We start from the raw sequence: 25,044 nt of genomic DNA, 5'->3' as shown, positions 1-25,044 counted from the left end.
GGGAAGAGAATGGGCAGTGGTAAGCTTTGGCCCTATCATCTGAAACTAGGGAGGTACAATGGGCAGTCACACAATGAGCTTAATAATCCGCTCCTTTTATTTTTTCCCCGCTCTCAACAAAAGCCTACTTTGTGCGCGCGAAGATTTTCGTGGGAGTTTTTGTTCCAGGACATCCCGCACTTGCAATATTATCGAAAAGGAAAAATAAATGTATCTTGTGTTTCATAAACAAACTTTTAAGTTTATCTATCGCCCACAAATGAGGGTGTTTGGGGGGGGGGTGGTGGAGCAGAATGTGCGGGGGGCCGTGCCACCTCTGGGAAACCCTCAACCTTGCCGACTGCGTTTAATCGCAAAACACAAAAACACAAACGACACGTTTCGCGAGCGACGTCCGTCTGCGCCCCCCCCTTCACCCCGCTTGTGCTGCTCAGATGCTGTACCGGCACAAAGCGGTGGTGCTGCAGAAGCACGTGCGGGGCTGGCTGGCGCGGCGGCTGGTGCAGCGCGAGCTGCGCGCCGTCGTGCACCTGCAGTGCTGCGTGCGCCGCATGCGAGCGCGCCGCGAGCTCAAGCAGCTGCGCATCGAGGCGCGCTCGGTGGAGCACTTCAAGACGCTGCACAAGGGCATGGAGAACAAGGTCGTGCAGCTGCAGATGAAGGTCAACGAGCAGGTGGGTGAGAGGGCACGCGCACACACACACGCGCACACACACGCGCACACACACACGCACACGCACGCGCACACACTCATGGCCGGCCGGCCTGCTCGTGTGGGGCGAGCGAGCGAGACCTGCAACTCCCCCGCGTTTAACGTCCGTCGCGTTTTGTGTTTGTCGAGAAGCCGCGTTGGAACCGAGCCCTAAACTAAAAAACTACAAAAAAAATTGTATTACCAGGTAAGGCCCACTGAGCTATGTAGCTCTTTTTTCACAAGCGACCTGGCCACAAATGAAAGCTCATCGGAGCGGCTTTTCATCACGCGGACAATTTGTTGCAGCCAAATACTCGAGACGCGCGACGTCGTTTCTAAATGTGGGGAGGAAAAAACTGAGGACCCGCAGAAAAATCCACGCGACCGTGCGGAGAGAGAAAGAGTAGCCAACTTCAAGTATACAGGCGTCGGGATCGGGATCGAACCCACGACGTCCCGCATACCAGGCGAGGTAGTTAACATGTCCACCACCCCGGCTGGTTCCCTCCCCGTCCCCGACGACAGACGCGGGACAGCAAGGCGATGCAGGAGCGCCTGGCGGCCACGGAGCACGCGCACGCGCAGGAGGCGGAGCGGCTGCGCTCCGAGCTGGAGCGGCTGCGCGCCGGCGCCGACGAGGCTCGCAGCTCGGGCACGCGGCTCGCCGGGCTCGCCGACGAGGTGCAGCAGCTGCGCGAGCAGCTGGAGCGAGCGCTCGCCGAGAAGAGTGCGCTGCAGGAAAACGCGAGCAAGTACCAGCAGGAGACCCAGAAGGTGACTCGCCGTCCTTGTTGTCGTCGTTGTTGTTGTTTTATTGTCGCCGGTGTTGTTGTCAGACAACACGAAGATAGTTTGAAAAAGAAAAGTCTCGCTTAGCGCTCGCCGTGCCGCTGGACGGGAGGTGATGCGCGGGCGCTCGGCGACGTCAACGCCCCGCCGCGTCACGCCGGGGGGACCCGGGGGGAAGGGGGGGTGGGGGGGATCCCCGCTTCCGGGAGCCACAATGTTTGGGCAGCCACCGCGCTTACAGGGCCCGAGTAATCAACGACCACAAAATTCGAATGTTAATTAAACGGACTCTCTGTCGCAGCCCTAATTAGAGCTCACAGTGGGGTTTGCGTCGAGGGGTTGACCTCGAGTTGACCTCGAGTTGACCTCGGGTCGTCGGTGCCGCCGTCCCCGGTCCTGCAGGTGGTGGCTGAGCTCATGGAGCAGACGGCGCTGCTCAAGAGCGAGAAGGAGGAGCTGAACCTGCGCATCCAGGCCAAGGACAAGGAGATGCACGGTGCGTCGCCCCCCCACCACCCCCGCCCCCACCCCGTCCGCGTCCCATTGGCCAAACGGTCCCCCGCGACCCCGCACGGCGCGGGGAGGCCCTCGTCCAGAAGCGCGTTGACAAAAGAGCAATCCAACTGCCCTTGCTGCCCTTGCTGCCCTTGCTGCTCGTGTGACCGTCACCCTCGCGCTTTGACCGTCACCCTTGTGTACGCTGCGCTTCCTGTTGCACGCGCCCAGCTGTGCCCGTGCCGCGAGTCTCTTGCCGCGGCTGGTTTTGTCCGTCTCTCTGCGTGTTGATGGCGCGCTCGCTGGGCTGACGTGCGCTCTTGACTCTGCTGAGCCGCGCGCGACTGGCATGGAACCCCCGTGCGAGTCTGGTCTCTGCCCCTTTAGAAACTTGTTGATGCGGTGCTCCCAAATGAATGAAACAATGAGACGATGTTAATCATCGATGGCTTTGAGTACTGGGCACTGTGACCTACCCAAGCCAAATCGAACAAAGAATAATAATAAAAATTGCATTCAAAGGGTTTGCCTGCTACTGATTAGCTACTAATAGGTACATATGCTTATGCCAATATAAAAAATCACGAGTAAATTTGTGTTTCATTAAATTCTCATCAGGCTTCCTTCTCTCTTCTTGGTTCTTTCGGTAAAGTCACGTTGAATGGACATAATAAAATAATTAAAATAAAACATAACAAAATAATTCTCACGACGTTTCGGCCACAACGCAAGCAGCCGTCCTCAGGTGAAGAACACCTGAGGACACCTGAGGACGGCTGCTTGCGTTGTGGCCGAAACGTCATGAGAATTATTTTATTATGTTTTATTTTTATTATTTTATTATTTCCATTCTACGTGACTTTACCGAAAGAACCAAGAAGATGAATCCCTGCAGTCACGAAAGCTTTAAATCGAAGCTTCCTTCTCTATCGAGGCAGTGCCGAGCTCACGAGCAGCACCATGGCGCCCCACGTTGACGACATGTTAACGACCTCGCCCGGCACACAGGAGGTCGTGGATTCGATCCCGACCCTGACGCCTGTATATTTGGAATTTGCGTGTTTGTTCTCTCCGCGGTCGCGTGGATTTTTTTCTGGGTCCTCCGCTTTTTCCCTCCACGTTGAGAATCGACGTCACACGTCCCCCCCCCCCCCCGTGCCGTCGCAGATGAGCTGAATGCGCGCCTGGCGGACGAGACGCGGCAGCTGCAGGCGGACCTGGACGAGGAGCGCTCGCGCTACCAGTCGCTCGTCAAGGAGTTCTCGCGCCTCGAGCTGCGGCACGAGAACCTGCGCGAAGAGACCGAGATGCTCAAGGTGCCCAGTTACTCGAGTTAGATTCCCGCTCAAAACCACCGACGCACAGTGAGGATTAATTATTTATCTGAACTGCTCCTGGTCCTCCCTGGGTGGACTCAGCTTCAATTGAGTAGCTGGTGCGGTGGGTAAGCATCGCCACTGGGGAGACAAAGGTGGTTGGGCGTGGTGCTGGCCACCCACCTCCTCGTGTCCTGTTCTGGCCTTGTAGGTGCTTGCTAACAGCACTTGCCCCCCCAACAGCCTGTTAGAGGCTGTACGGACGATATTTGTCTTTGTTTGCACCTGGACCTCACGCCTGGGTCTGTCTCGTGACCTCCTGTTGGTAAGCCTCTGACACTTCACTTAGCCTCAATGTGCACCCAGACTGGTACACATCACCGTCACTCAGTGGCGATCGGCGGCTGTTGCTGTGCGTGGGGGTGGAACGGTTGCCCTCTGAGCTCAGACCCAGTTCGATTCCCAGCCACAGCCAACAATCAGTGACAAATAATATCTAAACCATCTTGGTCCATGCCTAGGTCGACTCAGCCCTAATTGTGTATTCGGTGCATTGTATATAATCAGCCCTGGGGAGACAAAGGAGCGGTGCTAGCCACGCCGCCCTCTCGTGTGCCGCCCTGGGCATCGTAGGAGCTCGCCAACAGCACTCGGCGCTGTCGTGATGGAAAAACATCGTTCGCAGGGCCGTTCCGAAGCGGCCTCGCATGCCCGCGGGCCGCACGAAGCGAAGCAGCGTGCCGCCCGCCTGCTCAGGACAGATGCCCGAGTGGGCGATGCCGACTGCCCCGCCGACCGCGCGTGTTCCGCTTCTTCTCGCCGCAGGCAACTGCGAAGCCGGGCCACAGGAGGACCGGCTCCACGCAGAGCAGCAACGAGTCGGAGTCGGCCTACAACTCCATCATGACGTCCGACGTCGACACCACGGACTTGACCCGCCACCTGGAGGTGCGGCTTGCCTCCATATCCGTGGCCCGCTACGTTCGCACCCATCCAGCAGCGGAATGCGCAACGGGGGCTGCCCCTCGAGCATTGATTGCAGCGGCACCCGGCTCGTCCGCGTCTCGTCCGTACGCGAGCGAGCGCCGAGTTGTCTCGTGTCTCGTTTGCCGTGTGGCGCTCGGCTCGGTTGGCGTGCGAGCGTCTCTCTCTCGGCACCCACACTGACGCCACCACTCGTGCCGAGGCCCGGCCCCATGCCCCCCCCCCCCACACCACTCCGTCGCGCCGGTCCCAGCGCCGGTGACTCGGGACTTTCCCAACTTGCGCCGTGGCCCCGTTTCTCCCACTGCCCTTGATTGCTGTGACGATGTTCCCCAACGCTCTAGCAGTTCACATTCTTCTCTCCCTCTCTCCCGCTTCGTCATTCTCCATTCTCAAGAATTGCTTCCCCATGCAAGGCTCGCCCTGCGTGAATGCGTGTTGTGGAGATTTGAGACCACCGCTTTCCTCTAGCGATTATATTTAATTTAAATGTCGTCCATTTAACCACGTGAAACTCGTCTGGGATTCGTTATCCGTCCTGAGTAGGAGATGTAACAGGTGTATTCGTATAATTGGCGTATTAGCATAATTGGTAATGTTAGCTAATTCCCAGTTGAGGGTATTTATTTGTATCTGTGACATTTGGGCCCGTTCACACACAATAACCACCTTTGGGGATCATTACTGACGATTTGAAAAGTCATGGCTTGCACTTTGGAAATGCCTAATTTAGATAACACCGGGCTCGTGTGCGACTGCTACTACTATTACGCTGTGTGCCGGTGCTAATGGAGGCGATGAAAACCAAGGGGCGCGTGTGGGTGTCAGACGCGCTGCTGCTGCTGTTGCTGCTGCTGCTGCTGTTGCTGTTGCTGCTGCTACTGGAAGCCTCTTGTGACACTTTGAAATTAGCGCTGCTCCTGCTGCCCCCGCTGCTGCCACTGCTGCCCTTGTTGTTGCTGCTGCCCTGGCTGCTGCTGCTGCCCCTGTGGCTTCTACTACTGCCCCTGCTGCTGCTGCCCCTGCTGCTGCTGCCGCCCCTGCTGTTGTTACTGCTGGTGATGCTGCTGCAACTGCTGCTACTGCTGCACCAACCTTTGCTGGCAGCAATGGGGGTAAATTACCTCTTATTCACAATGATTGCGGGGGATCCCATTGTGGTTAGCCATCTTGATGGTGATGGTGGTCATGGTGGTGGTGGTCATTATTAGTCATGGTTAATGATTATGGTGATGGCGGTGATCATGATGGTGGTGGTTGGCATAATGGTGTTGGTGATTGTAGTGGTTATGAACATGGTGGTGGTGGTACGAGTGATGGTGGTGATTGCGATGATGATGATGATGTTGAGGGATCGATGCCGCCACCGTGCCAGGAGGTGGACACCGTCAAGGCTGCGATGGACTTCACCATTTTCCTGAAGCTGCAGAAGCGCGTGCGGGAGTTGGAGCAGGAGAAGCGGTGGATGCAGGAGCGCCTTGACAGACACGAGGGCAAGGTGCTCTCCCCTCCCCCCTCTCCCCTCCTTCCTCTCCACCTCTCTTTGTCTTCATTATTTGTATCATTCACATTCGAATTATTGCGCCTGTTTACCCACGAAAGCCTCACTGTGTGATTGCTCTTTTTCAGCACGGTCCTGCGATGATTTCTGTGTCGATGCTACGGAGTGACTTGCGAATTATTGTTCAAATCTGGACCGCGACGCCGGCACACAATGGCCTTCTCTTGTGAATCGTGTGACGCGGGTTCTTTAACGTCCACTGTCACGCGTACGACGGGTAGCATCGTTGCTGTCGATGCGGACCGCGGTATTAATCAGGGCGGCCGCTGCGTTCGAACTGTGGACCATTCTGCAACGAGCGGCGGACGAGCTACCGTTGGTCCGTGTCACCGCGCACTCTCTCTGCCTCTCTCGCCGTCTCTTCTCCCTTCTCTCCGACTCCCCTCCACCGTCTCCTCTTCTCGCCCTTCTCCGTGCTAGTGCAGGCTGCTGCTGCTTCGTGACGTCGTTTATTAAGGAGGACCACCGTCTCGCCATTCACCACACGCAATTGGGGCTCTTTACATGTGGAGTTTTTTTTTAACACCAAATTTTTTGAAAGAATGTCTCTTCCTGTTATTTTGGTTGCCGACCCCTGTGCGAGTGCTTTCTCTGAATGCACCTTGATATGCCGTGTGGTCTTTCGTCACTGTAAACCCACGGAGAGACCGATTGGCTGCAGTGTGTGTGCGCGCGTGGCCCTGGGAGTGAGCGCGCTAAGCGGCGGCGGCGGCTTTGTCGGCTTCCAGGGCATCGACGGCGACTCGGTGTCCGACCAGGCCCTCCCGGCAGCCAAGGGGGCGGCCGACCCCCGCACGGACGAGGAGATTGAGTACGACGACCTCAAGGTATGAGCCTTCGACCTTGGGCTCGGTAATAGAGGGGGGTGTAAAAGATGTGACGTCGCTGCAGCGTAATTGCGGCGGTGCGTTAAAATAAACACGCCGGGCAAGGTCAAGAGATTGTCATCGCCACGTTAGTCGGCACCGGGGTTAATCGTTGCCTTTTGTAGAATGAGTCATTTGTTAACTGATAGGCCGTGGCCAAATCACTCTGAACACGCCCAATCTTGGCCTACGTATGATGCTAAAGAAGTTCAACATGCATACAGAACTCGGGACTAAGAAAGGTTGAGCCTGGATAGGTCTTGGATGGGTGATCACTGTGCATAATCAGCTGTTGTGGACTGTGCAGCAAAATGCATTGTTGTATTCTACCGACCTTCTACCGACCTTCACCAACCCACAATGACCAGCCTAGAGAAGGATGGTCAAAATAACCCCTGTGACCCACGTGGGAGACCCTCATCCAGCAGTGGATGCATATGCACATGTTATTCTACCATGGTCCACGTAGAGCTCTTTTTACATGGAGCCGTGCCGAGACAACCTGGCTCAGGTCAGGAGGCAACAGGTTGATTTTCCACTGTGCCTCCCATCCCTTACAATAAAAGAGTCGGTACTCATGTAAATGACGCGGCGACGCTGTGTCGCACGCAACGGACACGCCACTGGCCCTGCTCCCTGGCCCTGCTCGGCCCCAAGCTAAATTCAGGTGTCTCGTGATGCCAGCGTATCATGGTTTGGACGCGGCTATAGGCAGCGGAAGGCCACTGGCACCGTGAAGGCCCCTGCGCTGGCTCAGCTCGGATGCACCAGTGGAGGTCCCGTGTGTTCTCCTATAACGCGGTGATAGTTGTGCTCCTGAAGAACACCGCGTTATTGAAAAATTGCGTTGGAATAAATAATCTATAATTTAGGGGGTAAAGCAGAGTCCACGATGACACGCGAGATGCGTAGCGCAGGCCGAACAAAGACTTGAGGCGCATGGGGCAGCATCCGGCAGCATCCAGCAGTATCCCAACGCCTCGTGCGATGCTTTGCCGAGGCAACCGTACGACCGCTTGTTCCTACTGGACGCGACGTAGCTACGTTTGCTCGATCGCGTGACATCCAATTCGCATCCGCGTTTTACAAAAATGCGTTCCCCAGCACATTCATCGCGTTATATCCCAATTCGCGTCGTGAAAACAACACGCAGCGTTATAGGAGAACGGACTCTAGCGCTCCTAGCTGAGGAGCCAGGGAAGACCTTGCTCCGGGCCTCGCGAATGCAACGTGCGCGCGCCCTCTCCCGCCGCGGCAGCGGAGCGAGCTGGAAGCGGAGAACCGGCGGCTCAAGTCGGAGCTGGACGAGCTGCGGCACTCGCTGCGGGACGACGAGCGGGCCACGGGGCCCGGCCGGGCGGCCGGCTGCACGCCGTACGACCACGTGCTGGGACACCTCAACGCTGCGCTGGAGGAGCTCGAGGTGCGACGCGAGGAGGTGCTGCACCTCAAGTCGCAGATCCTGGGCGGCGAGCGGCAGAAGGTGAGCGAGCGAGCGAGCGAGGCGGTGGTGACGCTCGTTTTACCCCAACCCCGCCGGGGGGTCTGAGGGTTGTTGCTGAATTGTTTCGTACCGCTTCCAGGACCCCGACGATTAGTCGGCTACGTACGGCGCGAAAGAAGTTCAACATACATGTGTGCGTACATGCCAAGTGAGATTGTGAACGGGAGCCGAGACGTGACGGACGGTCCGGCCTCAGGCCCGGCTCGCTGTGGGGGTTAAGCGAAGCTCGCCCGCGTGATGGGGCTAACCCAGTAGAAGGTCGCTGACTTCATCCTCGCTCACCGAAACCATAATTAGGAACAATGTAGGTGGAATTACATAAGGGAAACAGTCGTGGGGTAAACGGTGACAATTTGGTTTCTTACATCATCCTCAGCCTTACAGTAAACTAAGCTTAGTTTATGTTGCATTTGTTAATGTTTTATCGATTCCTATGCTTCTAGTGTCGCCTAGGGAAGGAGGGGGGGGTCGCTGTGTTGGGGGGAGCATGTTGGGTCGTGTGGAGCGGCGCGGGCGAATCTTGCCTAACCGTGCCGTTTCGCGCCGGGCCTCGCGCAGGGATCGATGTCCGAGGCAGCGGCGCGCTTTGCCCAGGACCTGGAGAAGTTGGACGACGAGGAGGAGGTGAAGAGGGCGTACATGGGCGTGCGCGAGGCCAACAGGTACGTGCTGCGTGCTTGCGCGTGCGCGGCGTTCCACGTGACGGCCCCACCCGACGTCACGCAGCGATCGCCGCCGACTCGCCCCGTCCCGTGGCGCGAGCGGTAACTCGTCGGACCGCCGCGGGGCGGTGAGACGCCCAGACGACGGCGGCCACGTGCCCGCCGAGAGCCTCGCACCCAAGCGGAGAGCAGCCTCGCTGGCGTGGAGAGCGCTCGATTACAATTGGAGCGGCGACGCTCGCCGAGTTTGAATCGGCCTGTTCGGTGAAAGTAAAAGGTGCGGTTACCTGACCGCGACGCCTGGATTAGAAACGAGAAGTTGATTGAAACAACAACAACTAAGAATCCGCCTGGTTGCCAAGATGTACGGCACCGTCACCAGAAACACGCGGCGTGCGGCTGCAGTGTGTGCCTCTTGCCGCAAGCGCAGATGCTGTGCATCGCTCAGGCCTTAAGAAACCACATCCGAATGAAGCCATGAATGTCGGGCGTGAGCCTGAGCATTGCATCGCACGGCTCCATCGCCGGGCACGCGCTGTGAGCCCCCGAGTTAGGTCGCGGGTCGGCGGGGAAGGTGACAACGCGCTAGTCTCACGTGAGTGACGCTCGTGCCGGAATGCTTCTGCCCGCGCTCATCTGTCCAGGGTGCCTGCCGCTCCCGCGGGCGGCTTCACGGCACGCCGCGTGCATACCCACGCTTGCGCGTGCATGCCCACGCTTGCGCGTGCATACCCCTTTCTCCCTGGCATTGAACGATGCGTGTGACGGTTTTGGATGTATCGACTAAACAAATGTTTACGTTACCAGGTAAGGCCCACTGAGCTATTTACTGCAGCTTTATTTTCTCAGAAGCGACCTGACTCGCAAATGACAGCTCAACAAAGGGGCTATTCACGTGGATATTTATAGCAGCCAAATCCCGGAGGACCCGGAGAAAAAATCCACGCGGCCATGGAGAGAGACATTTAAATTCCAAATATACAGGAGACGTCAGGGTCGGGGTCGAACCCACGACCTCCTGTATACCAGGCGAGGTAGTTAACATCTCACCACAGCGGCGCCTTTCCTGGCCTGACTTTGCTTTGAATATCGCGCCTGGTGTGGTGGATAAAAATGAGTACAGGGGAGGGATAGGAAAAGATAGGCTCAATGCTATTTCCATGTCAGCTGTGCCAGCCTTCATTGGTACTTGCTTACAGCTCTGCCTTGTGACAGTGGTTTTACACAGATAGTCTATTTGTAACAAGTTTGTCAAACGTCATGCTAATTTGGCTGTAGGCTTCCTTTCCTAATTTTTTGAGCACAGTATCACGAGAGCGGCTATACAATTTCGCCTCGTGGCATCAAAACGATGAACACAGCCACGTATCAACACGGGGCAGCCTGATTCACGGTGTTGGCCGAATATAAACTTTCCAACAGTTTCTTGCAAAGAAAGCAAGGGAAAAAAGTTGGAATGGCTGTTTTTCTTCACCACCATCTGTGCATAACCGAAATACCAACCCTCAAGTCAGGCTTTCAGTACCGCTGGCTTTACTGGCCACGCGTACTTGCTGCACTTATCGGAATCACGGCCCTAAGATGCTCTTCACTTTGGCGCTATGTTATCGAGGGGTGGATAGATAACGGCTGATGAATTTGAAGTTTGTTAGTATTTGGCGGCGTTCAGGCTGCGGCCTAGAAGGGCGTCTATGGGGTGTGTGCTCCGCGAGCGGAATTCACTTCCCTCGCGAGTGTCTTGCCGGCTCCACCAGCGCCACAGTCGCGACGACGGGAGCCATGACGATGGGAACCGTGACGACGGGAGCCATGACGACGGGAACCGTGACGATGCGACCTCCTCAGCAGGGCGGCCCCGAGGGGAATGATGGGGGCGCGCATGCGAGAATGAGGCTTAGTTGATTGGCAGGTCGCGTATGGTGGGGTAAAGTGGGGGTACCCCAACGTCTTGCGAGACGTCTTGCCAGCGTTGCCGAGCAGGCCAAGCTTCCTGCAGAGAGGCTGTCTTGGGCTCCCTCGAGCGGAGTACCTTCCACGAGCAGTGGCGTGAGGAATCAATTGCAGGGCTGCACCTTCACCTTTTTGCACAGAGAATGAGAAGGCATCCTTGTGGTCACCACGGTTACCTGTGCCGTCACATATGCAGGCCAACAAACTCGTAGGCTGTCCATAGTTTTTTTACGTGACACTTTTAGCAATGAATGGTAACAGTTGATGTTTTTAAATGTTAGATTGTTTTATGGGTAGTGTAAATACATTGTGGGCGGATGTAATGCGGTATACTCCTCACAAACTGTGAAGTGTGTTCTAGAGTTTAATGCTCGTGTTGTAGTCATCTAGGCAGGCAAATATGAAGGCTTATGTGTGGCTGCAGAACCAGGGTTGAGCAGAGATGGTCAGAGCTAGAGCGGGCGTTCGGATAACTCGCGACGGATGTGTGTTTATTACCGTGTTGCCGTCTGCTGGTCACACACACACGCGCACGGTGATACCCATTGCAAGGCCCCAATGCTCCCTTCAAGGCGTTGGGGCATGGCAGTGCTTCAACGAGCTGTCGGGCAAGAGGCGGCCAACACCTGACAGACCAAGAGCCAAAAAAGTACCCGTGACTTCTGCAAAGAGCCAAGTGTTTATATGTTTTAGTGTGTATATACCCATAATACAGGGGTTTTTTCGTTAAACCTGCCACCACCCGACACAGCCAATTAGTAAGGTTTGTCACGTTCACAGAACGTGCCAATTCGTCACTAGTACAGCACACCGGTGTGTTGGAGAGCCAAGCCACAACATTTACAATCTGAGTACGACGTTTCGCCAGTAATTACAACTAGCTTCATCAGGCGACAGCCAGATTTGTGTGTGAACATATATATTTTTGACAATTTTCGGCGCAGTTCATCATTCTTTGCGGCTGCGATAGCACGTTCTACGTCGCGCCGGTAGAGCCCGCACGTGTGGTGGATTGAAGAGCCGCATGCGGCTCGGGAGACGCCATTTGGCCACCGCTGCCCGTCGCGCATCGGTCAGTTGGCTCGGACAGCTGGGAGCACGGGGGGTGGGACCCACGGCGGCGATCGGCGGTGATCTCGGCACGCGCGGCGTCGTGCCGAGTCTCGTTCACGCTGCCGGCTGGGCGGACGGAGGTGGTGGATTCTCAGAAACTTGTCCACAGTTTTCCGAAGCATACGTGTCCGAGGCGAGAGCGAGGTGGCTCGTGGGATAATGCAAATGGCGAGAAGCCGCCCTGGTGGTGGGAGTTGCCGGTTTTCTCGCGCTGTCGTCGTGAGGCTCGTGTCGTCCCTCCGCACCCCCCCCCACCCGCTAATCGTCGCCCTTCCCCCGCTTCCTAACGCTTTGCTTATTAACATGGGGCCTGCGGGGGCAGTTGCGTAAAGCATCTTAAGTGAAAATCTCCCAACGATTGACACTGATTTAAATTGGAGCTCAGGGGAAAATGTCACTCGAGATATTTTTTGCAACCCACCGCCTTTCTCCAAAATACTTAACCCCTAACCTGCATCGTTCACGTGCTCCGCAGATGCAGCTTGCTTTTATGTGCCCGCCAATCAAGCACCTAATGCTATTAACCTATTAACAATGGATATATAATCGTTAATATATTCCACACACGTGTATTACGCACACAGTAATAACATTGTGAAAACAAAGTACGATTGAGTTTTTTCATCAACAGGTTTTCCAAGGTCAGTATTTTTCTTGTGATTATTTTGTAAGATAGGACAGATGCTGTATTTTTTTTTGCTGCCAGCACCCTCAAAGATCCGTTACCTCGAGGTGACATGCCAAGAGGTAACGCGAACATTGTGAATATAAAGCACGTCGCCGATTTATTTTTTATTGCAAAATTCGATGTTCAAGTTCACGTGACGTGCAGATTTTTACGGTCCACAATTAATTGGCAACTATTTCCAATAAAAAGAAAACATTTACATTTCGATTTTTTTTCCACTGTGCACCCCACACTCCAATATATCTCTCGTGTGTATGTGCACCGCGTGTGCCAAGTGATCCTTAACGCTCGCATGCCATGTGATTCGCCACTTCATTGCATCTGTGATTTGTTTTTCTTTTCCTTGATGGTCTTTACCTTTTTCTCCCCCCCCCGCCCTCCCCCCTTGGCTTTCACTTCCTTAATCTCTTTGTTTGTCATTGTGTGTTGTGTGCCTCCTTGTCACTGGGCAGACGGGAGCGGGACCTGGAAGACGAAGACTTTGTTCTGGCCTATGAGGGGTTAAAAAAGACCACGAGGTTATTAAACTTTGCTGTCAGCATGGCGGGTGGTTGCATTTGAATGGCTCGCAAGTTAAACCAAAGAGTTTTTATTTCCCGTCTTGTTTCGCTTCCGACTGTAGTTTGGACACGTTGCCCGCAATACGTGACGTGTGCCCGCCTCGTTTAGAGCGACTTCATTGTGTCGGCTCGCACGCGTGTAGAGGGTGGCGCGGTGTACCTTCAGCGTTTGCGATGGTTTTGTTGTTTCCGCGTGTGCGTGTGTGCGTGTGTATGCGCGTGTGTATGCGCGCGTGTGTGTGCGGGTGTGTGCGCGTGTATGCACGTGTGTGTGCGTGTGTGTGCGGGTATGTGCGCGTGTATGCACGTGTGTGTGCGTGTGCGGGTGTGTGCGCGTGTATGGACGTGTGTGTGCGTGTGTGCGCGTGTATGCACGTGTGCGCGTGTGTATGTGCGCGTGTATGCACGTGTGTGTGCGCGTGTATGCACGTGTGTGTGTATGCGCGCGCGTGTGCGCGTGTGTGTGTGCGCGTGTATGCGCGTGTGTGTGCGTGTGTGCGTGTGTATGCACGTGCGTGTGTGTGTGCGTGTGTTTGCACGTGCGTGTGTGCGTGTGTGCGCGTGTATGCACGTGCGTCTGTGCTTGTCCTTTTTTTTGTTAATTGAAGAGTGTCAAAAAACGTTTACCGACGCGTCAAGTCACGTACAAAGAACACGATTAGATTTTTCAAAAAAGTACTGAATACAAACAAACCAAGGAGCAGAGATCTGGCCGAAGCGAGAGAGGCAAGAAGAGAGGGGAGCAGCAGATTGTGGATTAAACAAAACATCAAAGAGACTGGAGAAAAGTGAGCTGGGGGCGGGGGCAGCCCGGGGGACAGGACGCGTCGCTCGAAGGGACGATGACGGACGCCCGTTAGAGGACGACCGCCACGGAGGTGGAGCGATGAAATGAGTTTCGGGAAGCGAGATGGCGGGGAGCATTGCAGGACCAAGAGGAATAGCAGTGCCTTGGGGAAGTCTTCATCCAGGAGTGGATAACCAGTGGACGATGAGTCATTTAAACACAAGTGAACCCTGACCATGTTGAGAATGACTCAGAAGGGAAATCGTCAGCTTTGCCTCGCGTAACTTCAAGGTCCCGCGCACAGCAGCCGTATAGCTTGTTGCCCTTTCATAGAAAGATATCTACGCGCCTGCAGACTGATTGCATTGCCCGCTGTTTGATTAACTTCACCGAAGCGGCTACCTTTTATTAGCGCGTTTAATGCAATCTGCTCGTCAAATAATTGGCCCTCTACAAATCGAATGACGAAGCCCTCCGCGTCGGGCTGCCGTGTGACCTCTTTTTGTTTTAGAGTCACGTCGGGGGGTGGGTCGTGCGAGGTTGACTCGTGACTGGGTTGGGTGTACACAATCGCTGGACTTGAGAACCGGGTCTAATCTTAAGCTGTAAAGCGGTCCTTGAACCCGGGTCGCAGTAATGGCGCTGTGCGTAGCGTTGGCTCCCTTCAGGCACCCAGGCAGCCTCTCGGCTCTCTGGCGTCATGCTGGGTGTGTTGTCCTGAATGTGACCTGCGGGCACGCGACCGGGATATTTATTTTTTTCTGCCATGCAAATAACGGCATTTGAGATCTTGATGACATTTATATTTTTTTTGGGAGGGGGGGGGTGCGAGGGTGCGAGGAAGGGAAAATAAATCCAAATTGAGAACAGAATTGCACAGCGACGGCAACATTATTTTTGTGATTCATCGCGAAAAGGAGTTGCGAAATGCAATCGTGACCTTGGCGGTAGACATCCATGAAATCTTGACGGGGCTTTTGTTTTTGAAGTTTCGTCCTCGCTCCACATGAGCACGAACGCGAGGCGTGCGTTCTCCCTCTCCGGACGGTGGGCGCCGCCACGCTCCGGCTAGGCGCGTTATAACGCCATCTCGTGCGCCTGGCACTCGGGGATATAGCCTCGTGCGTTCATTGATCGCCCGTGGCTCTGAGGTAAATTCGGGTCCGAAGGAGAGTTTCGGAGTAAGGCACACGGGAAGACGTTCGCATGACGAGAGTGACGGCGTCGTAACGGGTGGCTATCAGGTATAGCTCATCGGCGTTGGGAATCGCTGTTTCAATTCACCCCGATTCCCTGTATATCCCCCAGCCCCCACGTCTCGCATCGCTTCTCCCGAGTGTCAAGGCATGGCTAGACTAAAGCGGCGGGGAGAAAAGCAACGGTCGGTCACGAGCTTGGGGGCGACGGAAGTGACAACGCCGATGGGCAGGAGCAGCAATGAGAGTTGTAGACAGGGTGGGGGAGGGGCGGGGGGGGAGAACAGCGATCGCCCAGAGAGGGGAATCGGTCAGAGACGGGGAACGGAGAGAGGAGAGCTTCTCTCCCTGCTTCAGAGAGCACCAAGAGCACGAGTTGGCACCTGAGCACCATCCGGCGCCGCTTCGGCTGGCTTCTCGTGCGGAGTGAATTGATGGTCTCGGCCCGGTCGCCGGTGATTGACGGAGGGCGAGTTGGTGGACCGATGTGAGGATTGAGCGGCGACGTAATCTCACTTCTCATCGTTTTTCTCACCGCGCCACGGCTCCCCCGCTGCCCGCGCCCCCCCCCCTCACGCCCCTCCCCCCGATCCCCCCCCTCCCGCCCCCCCCGCCCGCCCCCCCCCCCGCCCGCCCCCCCACCGCCGCTCCACGCGCAGGCTGCTGGAGAGCCAGCTGCAGGGCCAGGCGCGCCGCCACGAGGCGCAGCTGGAGTCGTCGCGGCGCGAGGCGGCGCTGCTCAGGGAGGAGAACGGGCGGCTCGCGCAGTCGCTGCAGCTGCCCCCGGACGCGCGCGTGGAGCCCAGCCTGCAGCTGGAGATCACGCGCCTCACCAACGAGAACTTGGCACGGCGGCGCCACTCACCGCAGCCACCACCGCCACTCACTCACCGCCACTCACTCGCCATCACTCACCTAAGCCACCACCGCCACTCACTCACCGCAGCCACCACCGCAGGCGTCGCATCGCTGGGTTTAGACGGCAGTGAAACGTTTCTCCGACTTATTTCTGCGCGTTGGTTGTGCCCCTTTATCCGTTTGCCTGTGGGGCTGATGGTAGAAGGCAGCAAGGGAACATGTACCTCTGCCCATGTCTACACTTCCCCCCCCCCCACCTTGACTCACTGACCGGCATAGAAAATAACCCCCACGACGCGCGTGGCATGGGGAGGCCTTCATCCAGCAGTGGATTGACAGGGAGGGCTGCACGAGAACATTTCGGCTACACTCGGCCTCGCTTCAGCCGGCCATGAAAAGCCGTGGGTGTCCGGGCTTCACCGGCGCTAACAGCCCCCCCCCCCCCCCACGTGGCCGTGTGCAGGATCTCTGGGAAAAGAACGAGAACCAGGAGAAGACGATCCGCAAGCTCAAGAAGCAGCTGAAGGTCCTGGATCGCAAGATCAAAGACCTGGAGGGTGAGAGCTATATCCTGGAAATATCCTTGACATGACTGCCCAAAACCCCACTGTTTCCACGAACACCAATGTTAGCCCATTTACAGCCTTACAATGATAGCCCATCTACCGCATGTAGTAATATTGTTTATATATATATACACAGCCTCGCTGTGTTGGTGCCGTGCCATGTGTCGGTTGTGTGTGTGTGCCGTGTTAGAGCATGGCGCTGTGCCGTGTGTAGGCTCGGTGTGTGTTGGCGCATGCCGTGCGTCGGCACGGTGTCCGCGTGCTGTGCCGCGTGTTGACGCCCGGCGGGCTGCCCCCCTGCGTGTGTGCCGCGTGTTGACGCCCGGTGAGCTGCCCCCTGCATGTGTGCCGCGTGTTGACGCCCGGTGGGCTGCCCCCTGCGTGTGTGCCGCGGCGAGCAGCGGGCGTGGCGCCCCACGCGGAGCCGGCGGTCGAGGAGGTGGCGACGCGTCACCCGGCGATCCAGCGCCTGGAGAAGGAGTTCCAGGGCATGCTGGAGTTCCACAACGACGACGAGAACCGCCTCATCAGGAACCTCGTTGTCGGTGCGCCGTGCGCTCGGCCCGCTCAACTTGTGCCCGCTTTCTGGAAGGAGGTTACCTCGCGAAATTCACGAAACCTCGCCGAGATCTGCGCCCCCATTTGGAATAAGAGGCTCTGGGCCTCGAACCGACGCCTCGTTTCCACGACCACTTGTTCCCAAACTGGCCTCTAGTCAGCCGGGCCAACAAAATGCGTTTGGCGCACGTCCCTGAGATCCCAAAGTGGGCAGGCCGCATTAACGTAAGGGGCAGGAACCAAACCTTTGGAACCGAAGCGTTGTGATCGGGCCTCCACGTTTCTCCGAAGCGTCCACGGGCCAAAGCAGACAGTGCTGCCACTTGAGGTGGATTGTCATCGTTCGATTCTTGTGGGTTCTTTTGTTGCTGAAGGTGCCACATTCACTCTGGTGAATGTGACACCTCCAGTGTTTGCAGGGGGTCGTGTGAACCCGCGACGTGCGCTGGCGACGCCCTGCTTATCCGCGTCAGTCTGTTGCAGCGCCGTCGACAGATAAAGGACACGATAACGGTCGAGGACCGAGGGGTTCACAGCCACGAGGAGTTCACAGCCACGAGCGGTACGGGGGGGGGTGGCGAGGGCTCTGCCGATCCTCCACCACGGCGCTGTCCCCTCGCTGCGCTAAGCTGCATGTTGCCAAGCCACGTTGGATGTAGAGAGGGGGCCAAGTCGCGTTGCCCCTTTGACGACAGTAAACGATCTTCCATTCACTGCACCTCCGATCAGCACGGTTGGCTACGCATGGTCGGTGCGAAAGAGGTTCAACATACGTACGTTGCCTACCGTATATCCATGTTCGGGTCGCCGTGGGCTGTTGACATTGATGCCACCTGATGACACAAGCACGCCAGCTCTGTGCACGCCAGCTGTGCTTTGCTGCTCGCCAGTGCAGTGGCGTCACGCGTGCAGCTATGGAATGTGTAGAAGCCGAATGGTCAAATTAAGAGGCGGAGGTCGCAATCGTTGTTGTCCGTTGGCTGTGTGCATTGGCCACTGTGTTGTGTGTGTGTTGTGTGTGTGTGCTGTGTGTGTGTGTGTGTGCTGTGTGTGTGTGTGCTGTGTGTGTAACTGCTGTGTGTGTGTAACTGCTGTGTGTGTAACTGCTGTGTGTGTGTAACTGCTCTGTGTGTGTGCTGTGTGTGTGTGTGCTGTGTGTGTAACTGCTGTGTGTGTGTGTGCTGTGTGTGTAACTGCTGTGTGTGTGTAACTGCTGTGTGTGTGTATGTAACTGCTGTGTGTGTGTGCTGTGTGTGTGCAACTAGTGTGTTTGTGTGCTGTGTGTGTGTAACTGCTGTGTGTGTGTAACTGCTGTGTGTGTGTGTAACTGCTATGTGTGTGCTGTGTGTGTGTGTGCTGTGTGTGTGTAACTGCTGTGTGTGTGTGTGTGTAACTGCTGTGTGTGTGACGCTAGACTTGAAGCCAAATGAGCTGTCCCAGAGGCTCCTTCCGGGGCTGCCCGCGTACATCCTGTTCATGTGCGTGCGCCACGCCGACTACACCAACGATGACCAGAAGGTCCGCTCGCTGCTCACCTCCACTATCAACGGCATCAAGAAAGTCCTCAAGGTACACGCGCTGTGTTGGGCCACGTGACAACCTTTCTTTCCTACAGCATTCCTGCATCGCTCCTCACCCACTTCACTGGCTCTTGCATATTTCAGTCGGGTCGATCAAACATTTCGAGTCTTGGGCATGCCGGGCGACGGGAAAGTGTCATCGTCGCCCCCCTCCTGGAGTGTGGGATCGGAGGTCACTTGCACGAGATATCGGACGCGGTTCTTTGGTAGCTACTTCAGCTACCGAAGGCAAGGACATCGAACACGTGGCACATTGGTGTGAAGCCGTGACCGGAGTAAAACCCGCTGAGAGGTCATTCGACACCAGAATACGATCTGAGAAATATGACATGCAATTGTAAACAACTATAACGATTCGTTTTTTTTTTTAAACGGGGGGTTGTAGCTTCAAGGGCACTTGCATTCGCAATGTTTCCAGCGGCGAGTCTGCAGTTGGCGTCAGGCTGGAGCTGGAGAGTCATAGATTCTCCTGGACCTAGGCCTGCAAAGGGCCTCTGCGGCGTTTTACGTTGTTTCTTTTTGTTTCATACGAGTCGGTGTGCCATTGAACTACGAAGCAGAAGGCAAACCAATTCATATATTCCTCTCTGTGCATGTTTCTACCAAATTGGAATGATTTCCTCATCTCGCGCAATTACCAACACGATAGTCGTCGTCTTTTCTCGGTTATTGTGACCGCAACGAGCCGTGCTCACTCGTGATCGAACGGCCCCATCACCGCTCGTCACCGCTCGTCACCGCTCACACAGGGAGGCACGGACGCTGCACGGCGCGTCACGGTGCTCTGTGCGAGTGCCCGCCTTGGCCAGTGGACAAAGAGACTCCGCGGGTGTCCCGTCCCGGTTGCTCGTCCCCCAGACCCTCGCACGCCGCTGCGTCCGTCGAGGGTCGGACGTTGATGCTGTCTTGTCGTTTATTTCAGAAGCGCAACGATGACTTTGAGATCGTCTGCTTCTGGCTGTCCAACACGTGCCGCCTGCTTCACTGCCTCAAGCAGTACAGCGGGGAGGAGGTGAGTGTGTGTCTTGGTGTGTCTCAGGAGGTGGTGAGTGTGTGTCTCGGTGTGTCTTGGTGTTGGCGCGCGACCGGTGGCCGCGTGTGTGATGCGCGGGGGCCGTGTGTGTGACACGTGTGTGACGCGTGTGTGACGCGTGTGTGACGCGTGTGTGACGCGTGTGTGACGCGCGGGGGTCGCGTGTGTGACGCGCGTGTGACGCGCGGGGGTCGCTTGTGTGACGCGTGGGGTCGCCGTTTCTGCACTCAGGGCTATGCGCAGCAGAACACCTCCAAGCAGAACGAGCACTGCCTCAAGAACTTTGACCTCACCGAGTACCGGCAGGTGCTGAGCGACCTGGCGATCCACATCTACCAGCAGCTGATCAAGATCATCGAGGTTGTCCTGCAGCCCATGATTGGTACGTGTGCCGGCCCTCGCCTTCCGGCGCGCATGTTCCATGACACGAAACCACGGTTGCCACCCGTCCTGCCTTTCCCAGGGATGTCCTCTGCTTGCCACGACTGTCCGAGGAACTGTGCAGTTCCTCCCGGGACGTTAGAAAGTCGTGGATTTTGTATTAACATTAAAAATAATAATAATACTACACCACTCTGGACAATGCGTTTACACGTTCAGTAATTCTAACCTCTTCCCATTAAGGGAGATTCTTCTTTCCATGGAACGTCCCAGTTTATTGTGGAAAACCTACACGGACTTAATTGTACGCACATGTCCACCAAGCACACGCGTGTGTCTGGTCCAGTTCTCTCTGCGGCATTCCAATTCGGAGTAATGCATTCCACGTGAGTCCATGACGTGCCCGCATTGGTACTCCGAGTGACCACGAGTCTCCGTGCACTGCAGTTGCTCTCACATGGTCGTGCCGTCGTTCGGTTTGAAAGGTCGCTCATCCTCCGCTGTTGCCCGCACTGTCTGGAGCTCCGTTCCGCCAGCCGTCCGCGCTGTCAGCTCCCTGGCCCTGTCCAACTCCAGCCTCTGTGTACCGCCTTTGTTTAACGCTGCCAATGACTCACTGGCTGCCTGTCTGTAAGAGAAACGTTGCCCACGTGCGGCTCCACAACATCTTGGGGCGCGGTCACATTCAAACGACACGTCAATGCACGATGTTGACATTAACAAGAGACAACCTCCCGGCCAGGTATAATTTTAAATGTAACTTTAGGACAGTGAAGTCTGCTGATGAAAATTCGATCTCCGGTTCAGGCTTGGTGGGGAGTAGATGGTTTCCTTTTGCTATTTTATTTCGTGAGTGTCCGGGGGGCTTTTTACCGAGTTCAGATTCACGCCACACGTTGGTCTCGCTCAACGACTGAACGTTGCTACTGTGAGCGTGGCCTCGTGTGTAAGACTCGCACGATAGTTGTAATTTCCAGGCAAGGATATTTAGTAAATTCATATTTCAAATTGTTACACGGTGATAAATGGGTTCATTATAATATGTAACTGGCTTCAATTAAGGCACAGCCCTCCCTCCGTATAAATCCCGTAGCCACAGCCTAAATTAGCTTGCATTGGTAGAGTAACTCTGCTATGAAATTGCGAAATGCGTCCATCGATTCGTGCCGTTGGGTTTCTGTCGTAAAATATAAAACTCAGAAGCGCTGAATTGAGGCGCGGCTCACCGTTTGTGCTTTGCTGCCAATTGCAACTTGATTCGGTGGATCTCAACCTGGCCCCTTTCCTGGCGTGCTCTTCCAGTAACGAGGAGCCTGCCTTGCCAGACTGTAGGGGCAAGTGCTGTTAGCGAGCACCTATGAAGGCCGGAACGGTACACGTGGGCGTGGGTGGCCAGCACCACGCCCGACCGCCTTTGTCTCCCCAGTGGCGATGTTTACACACCGCATTAGGTATTCTTTTCAGGTTGAGCCGACCTAGGGGAGGCCCAGGACCAATCAGATAATCGTCACTGGTGTTGGCCGTGAGCGGGAATCGAACCCGGGTCGCCAGGTTCATAGCGCAGCGCGCTAACCACTAGACTACCGCTTGCCAGATACGCCTTGCCACACACACACACCTTGCCAGACACACACACGCCTTGCCACACACACACACACCTTGCCACACACACACCTTGCCACGCACACACACACCTTGCCACACACACACACACGCCTTGCCACACACACACACGCCTTGCCACACACACACACACCTTGCCACGCACACACACACACACCTTGCCACGCACACACACGCCTTGCCACACACACACGCCTTGCCACACACACACCTTGCCACACACACACACACGCCTTGCCAGACACGCCTTGCCAGACACGCCTTACCACACAACAACGACAGCCACCATTCGCCACTAAGTGGCGGTGACGTCCCCACGGCGGTTGTGCCAGGCTATGTACACGTTAAAGCCACGTGAAGTGTCAAACGCACGCTGGCACGATGTCACGGGACAGACCCAGCAAGTGCCATGGGTCGACTGACTGAGATGACTACTGCCCGAAACACCACCTATGCCCCCTACTGTGCCAACTCGTTGTGTTTTAGCCACCTGGCACTCTGCTCGTTGTTGTGAGCATCGCTCCTCTGCCCTCCGTTGTTGCTGGAGGGCGACTGCCTCCAACTGCCCAGTAGCAGTGTCCTTCACGAGCCTCCTCCACAGAGGCCGATCTTGTCACAGCTGGTACCAGTCATTGGCAAGTCCACTCAGCTCCACGTCCTCCTGTACCACATCACTCCATCTCTTCTCTAGCCCGTGCCGCGCCCGTCTAGCCCCCTCGATCCGGCTGAACAAAAGCTGTTTAGGCATGCGGTGGCTGGGCATGCAGCTAACATGACCCAGGCAATGCAGCCTTGCCTGCCGGAGGAGCTCACCAAGGGGACTTTGTCACACGCACAAAGACAAAGATCCCCCGTATAGCCTGAACAGACTGTTGGGGCAAGTGCTGTCAGGCACAGCTCCGGTAGCGGAGGGGCGGGGGGGGGTGACCGCCCCCGTGTGCGAACGCAGCCTCGGTGACGCGCGCGGCGTGGATTGCTTCACTGCGGCCAGACGGCAGAGCTGGAAACTTGAGGGATAATATATTCGCGCGATCGACATTACCCCGTAAAATCAAGTCTGTGAATCTTTTGTAAGGTCCTGGAGTTTCGTGACGCAGCCACCAGATGTTATCGCGCCGCAGTCGGGATGCGACTGCGCGTCGGACCCGCTGACCGATACCAATTGTCGAGCTCGTGACGCGTGCGTTTATGTGTATGCGTGTCTGTATGTTGAACTTCTTTTGCGCCGTACGTAGCCAACCGTGACAATCGCAGGTGCGGGGGAATTGTTGGGGTCACGTGGGGTCACCGGTGGCCATTCAATTTAACACAATGTAAAAAAAGATAACAGCCGTAGAGGTCACCAATGTCTGCGCTTAAAACAAATCTATTGTACCAGTTTGGCGTCCGTGTTCGACACGATGAGCCGGAGTTGGTAGGCAAAAACGCCACCTTCGCTGATCGATACATTTTTTTCCCCCCACACGTGTTTAAACTCCAACACTTGTGAAATGTAACAGCGGGGATATTGATCTAAGTAGCTATTTGTGACGCGTGTGTCGTCTCTATTTATAGCCCAAAGCTATCGGTTCCCTTTTAGATGTTTTTGTTATTTTTTTAGCGATGGCTCCGTAAACATGTTTAGTGTGGACGCCGCTCAATGGTTTTGTTTTAAAACGAACCCAGCACACGAACTGCATTGATCTCAGAATGCTGGGGCACTTGAGTTTACGGTGCAATTAGTGCGCGGGGCTTACATTTTGTTTTAGAATTGTTGGTTTTAAAACACGCGCCTTTTTAGGTTGCCGTGCGGCATAGAGGTCGTGGCACTGAGCTGGCGCTGGCTGAGAATCCTGAGTTAGAATCCTGAGTTTGAATCCTGATTTAGAATCCCGCGTTCGAATCCCGCGTTATAATTTCATGTTGGAATCCCGAGTTAGAATCCTGAGTTTCGACATCGAACTGTGGCCAAGCCGGGTTCTCAAGTGCAGCGAGTTAGTGGTCTCAGCTCACACACAAAAAGCCCCCATTGCATAAAATTTGGTTCTGCACGTAATTTGTCTGAATTCCACCTCTGAGAATGAAGTATCGGTTTTACTTTCGTAGGACGAACCTCACTGGCATATGCGGAGCAGGTTAGGAGAGTGTTGGCCTTCTACTGTGCCCGTGGGGTCACTTGAAGGGATCTCAGAGGTAGCTCTGTGAAGCCCGCTTCAGCGAGCCGCTCTCTCGAGCACACGACGGTCGCACCGCTCTCTGTACGTACGTTGACCTTCTTTCGCGTCCGCACGTAGCCAACCGTGCCGATCGGAGGTGCCAAGAGATCCGAGTCTGTTGGTAGTCTCGTGGCGTGACACCAATAGCACAATTGGGATGGATAATCATTTTTATTTTTACAAATGTGTTTCTTTTCTTTAAGTGTGCACTCTTGCCTTTGCCGTTGGCCAGTGCCCGGAATGCTGGAGCACGAGACGATCCAGAGCGTGTCGAGCGTGAAGGCCACCGGCTTGCGCAAGCGCTCCTCCAGCATCGCCAACGGGGGCTCCCACTTCACGCTCGAGTCGATCCTGCGCCAGCTGTCCGTCATCTACGACACGATGGGCCGGCACGGCATGGACCCCGAGCTGGTGAAGCAGGTGGTGCGCCAGGTGTTCTATCAGCTGGGCTCCACCACCCTCAACAACCTGCTGCTGCGCAAAGACATGTGCTCGTGGAGCAAGGGCATGCAGATCAGGTGCGTGTGCGTGCGTGCGTGTGTGCGTGTGTGAGTGCGTGCATGCGTGTGTGCATGCGTGTGTGCGTGCATGCATGTGTGCTTGCGTGCGTGCTCGTGTGCGTGCTTGAGTGTGTGTGTGCATGTGTGCATGCGTGTGTATGTGCGTGCGTGTGTGTATGAGTGTGTGCATGCGTGTGTGCGTGCGTGAGTTTGTGCGTGCTTGTGTGCGTGCTCGAGTGTGTGTGTGCGTGTGTGCGTGCTTGAGTGTGTGTGTGCGTGTGTGCGTGCTTGAGTGTGTGCGTGCGTGTGCGAGCGAGTGCGTGGCGTACGCTCACGCGATGGCAGACGATCGGCAAGTCGGCTCTTTTGTTTTCGTTTTTTTTGGCCAAATCCGAACCCCCCAAATTGAGGTCCCAGTTGCGCCGCCATCGGCGTCGCGTCGCGTGACGAAGTTATCCATTTGGATCGCTCGCACGTCAACGCCAGACTCGTGACCGGCCCCAGTCTCTTGCCGCGCGTGAGCCAGGACTATAGAAAGCCATTTCTAAACTGTAAAACTATAAACTGTTTTTTTTTATTTGATCA

At 55.8% G+C, this 25,044-nt stretch overlaps 1 protein-coding gene across 1 annotated transcript in view; it reads left to right on the top strand.

The window, feature by feature from the left end:
* LOC144935565 (unconventional myosin-Va-like) overlaps nt 1-25,044 on the top strand; it is a 112,036-nt gene that overhangs the window by 74,533 nt on the left and 12,459 nt on the right. The window contains exons 21-37 of the mRNA XM_078862344.1: nt 435-674; nt 1,220-1,468; nt 1,886-1,979; nt 3,146-3,294; nt 4,120-4,242; nt 5,654-5,776; nt 6,568-6,666; nt 7,964-8,188; nt 8,768-8,871; nt 13,075-13,140; nt 15,825-16,011; nt 16,487-16,580; nt 16,991-17,134; nt 18,562-18,716; nt 19,650-19,739; nt 19,992-20,142; nt 24,192-24,477. Of these exons, the coding sequence (XP_078718470.1) occupies nt 435-674; nt 1,220-1,468; nt 1,886-1,979; nt 3,146-3,294; nt 4,120-4,242; nt 5,654-5,776; nt 6,568-6,666; nt 7,964-8,188; nt 8,768-8,871; nt 13,075-13,140; nt 15,825-16,011; nt 16,487-16,580; nt 16,991-17,134; nt 18,562-18,716; nt 19,650-19,739; nt 19,992-20,142; nt 24,192-24,477 (2,579 nt within the window). The remainder of the gene's footprint in view (nt 1-434; nt 675-1,219; nt 1,469-1,885; nt 1,980-3,145; nt 3,295-4,119; nt 4,243-5,653; nt 5,777-6,567; nt 6,667-7,963; nt 8,189-8,767; nt 8,872-13,074; nt 13,141-15,824; nt 16,012-16,486; nt 16,581-16,990; nt 17,135-18,561; nt 18,717-19,649; nt 19,740-19,991; nt 20,143-24,191; nt 24,478-25,044) is intronic.

Source organism: Lampetra fluviatilis, chromosome 13, assembly GCF_964198595.1.
Source record: "Lampetra fluviatilis chromosome 13, kcLamFluv1.1, whole genome shotgun sequence".
NCBI classification, from domain to species: Eukaryota; Metazoa; Chordata; class Hyperoartia; order Petromyzontiformes; family Petromyzontidae; genus Lampetra; species Lampetra fluviatilis.
Note: the sequence above shows the minus strand (reverse complement) of the source record. Positions and strands in the feature narration are given on the sequence as shown.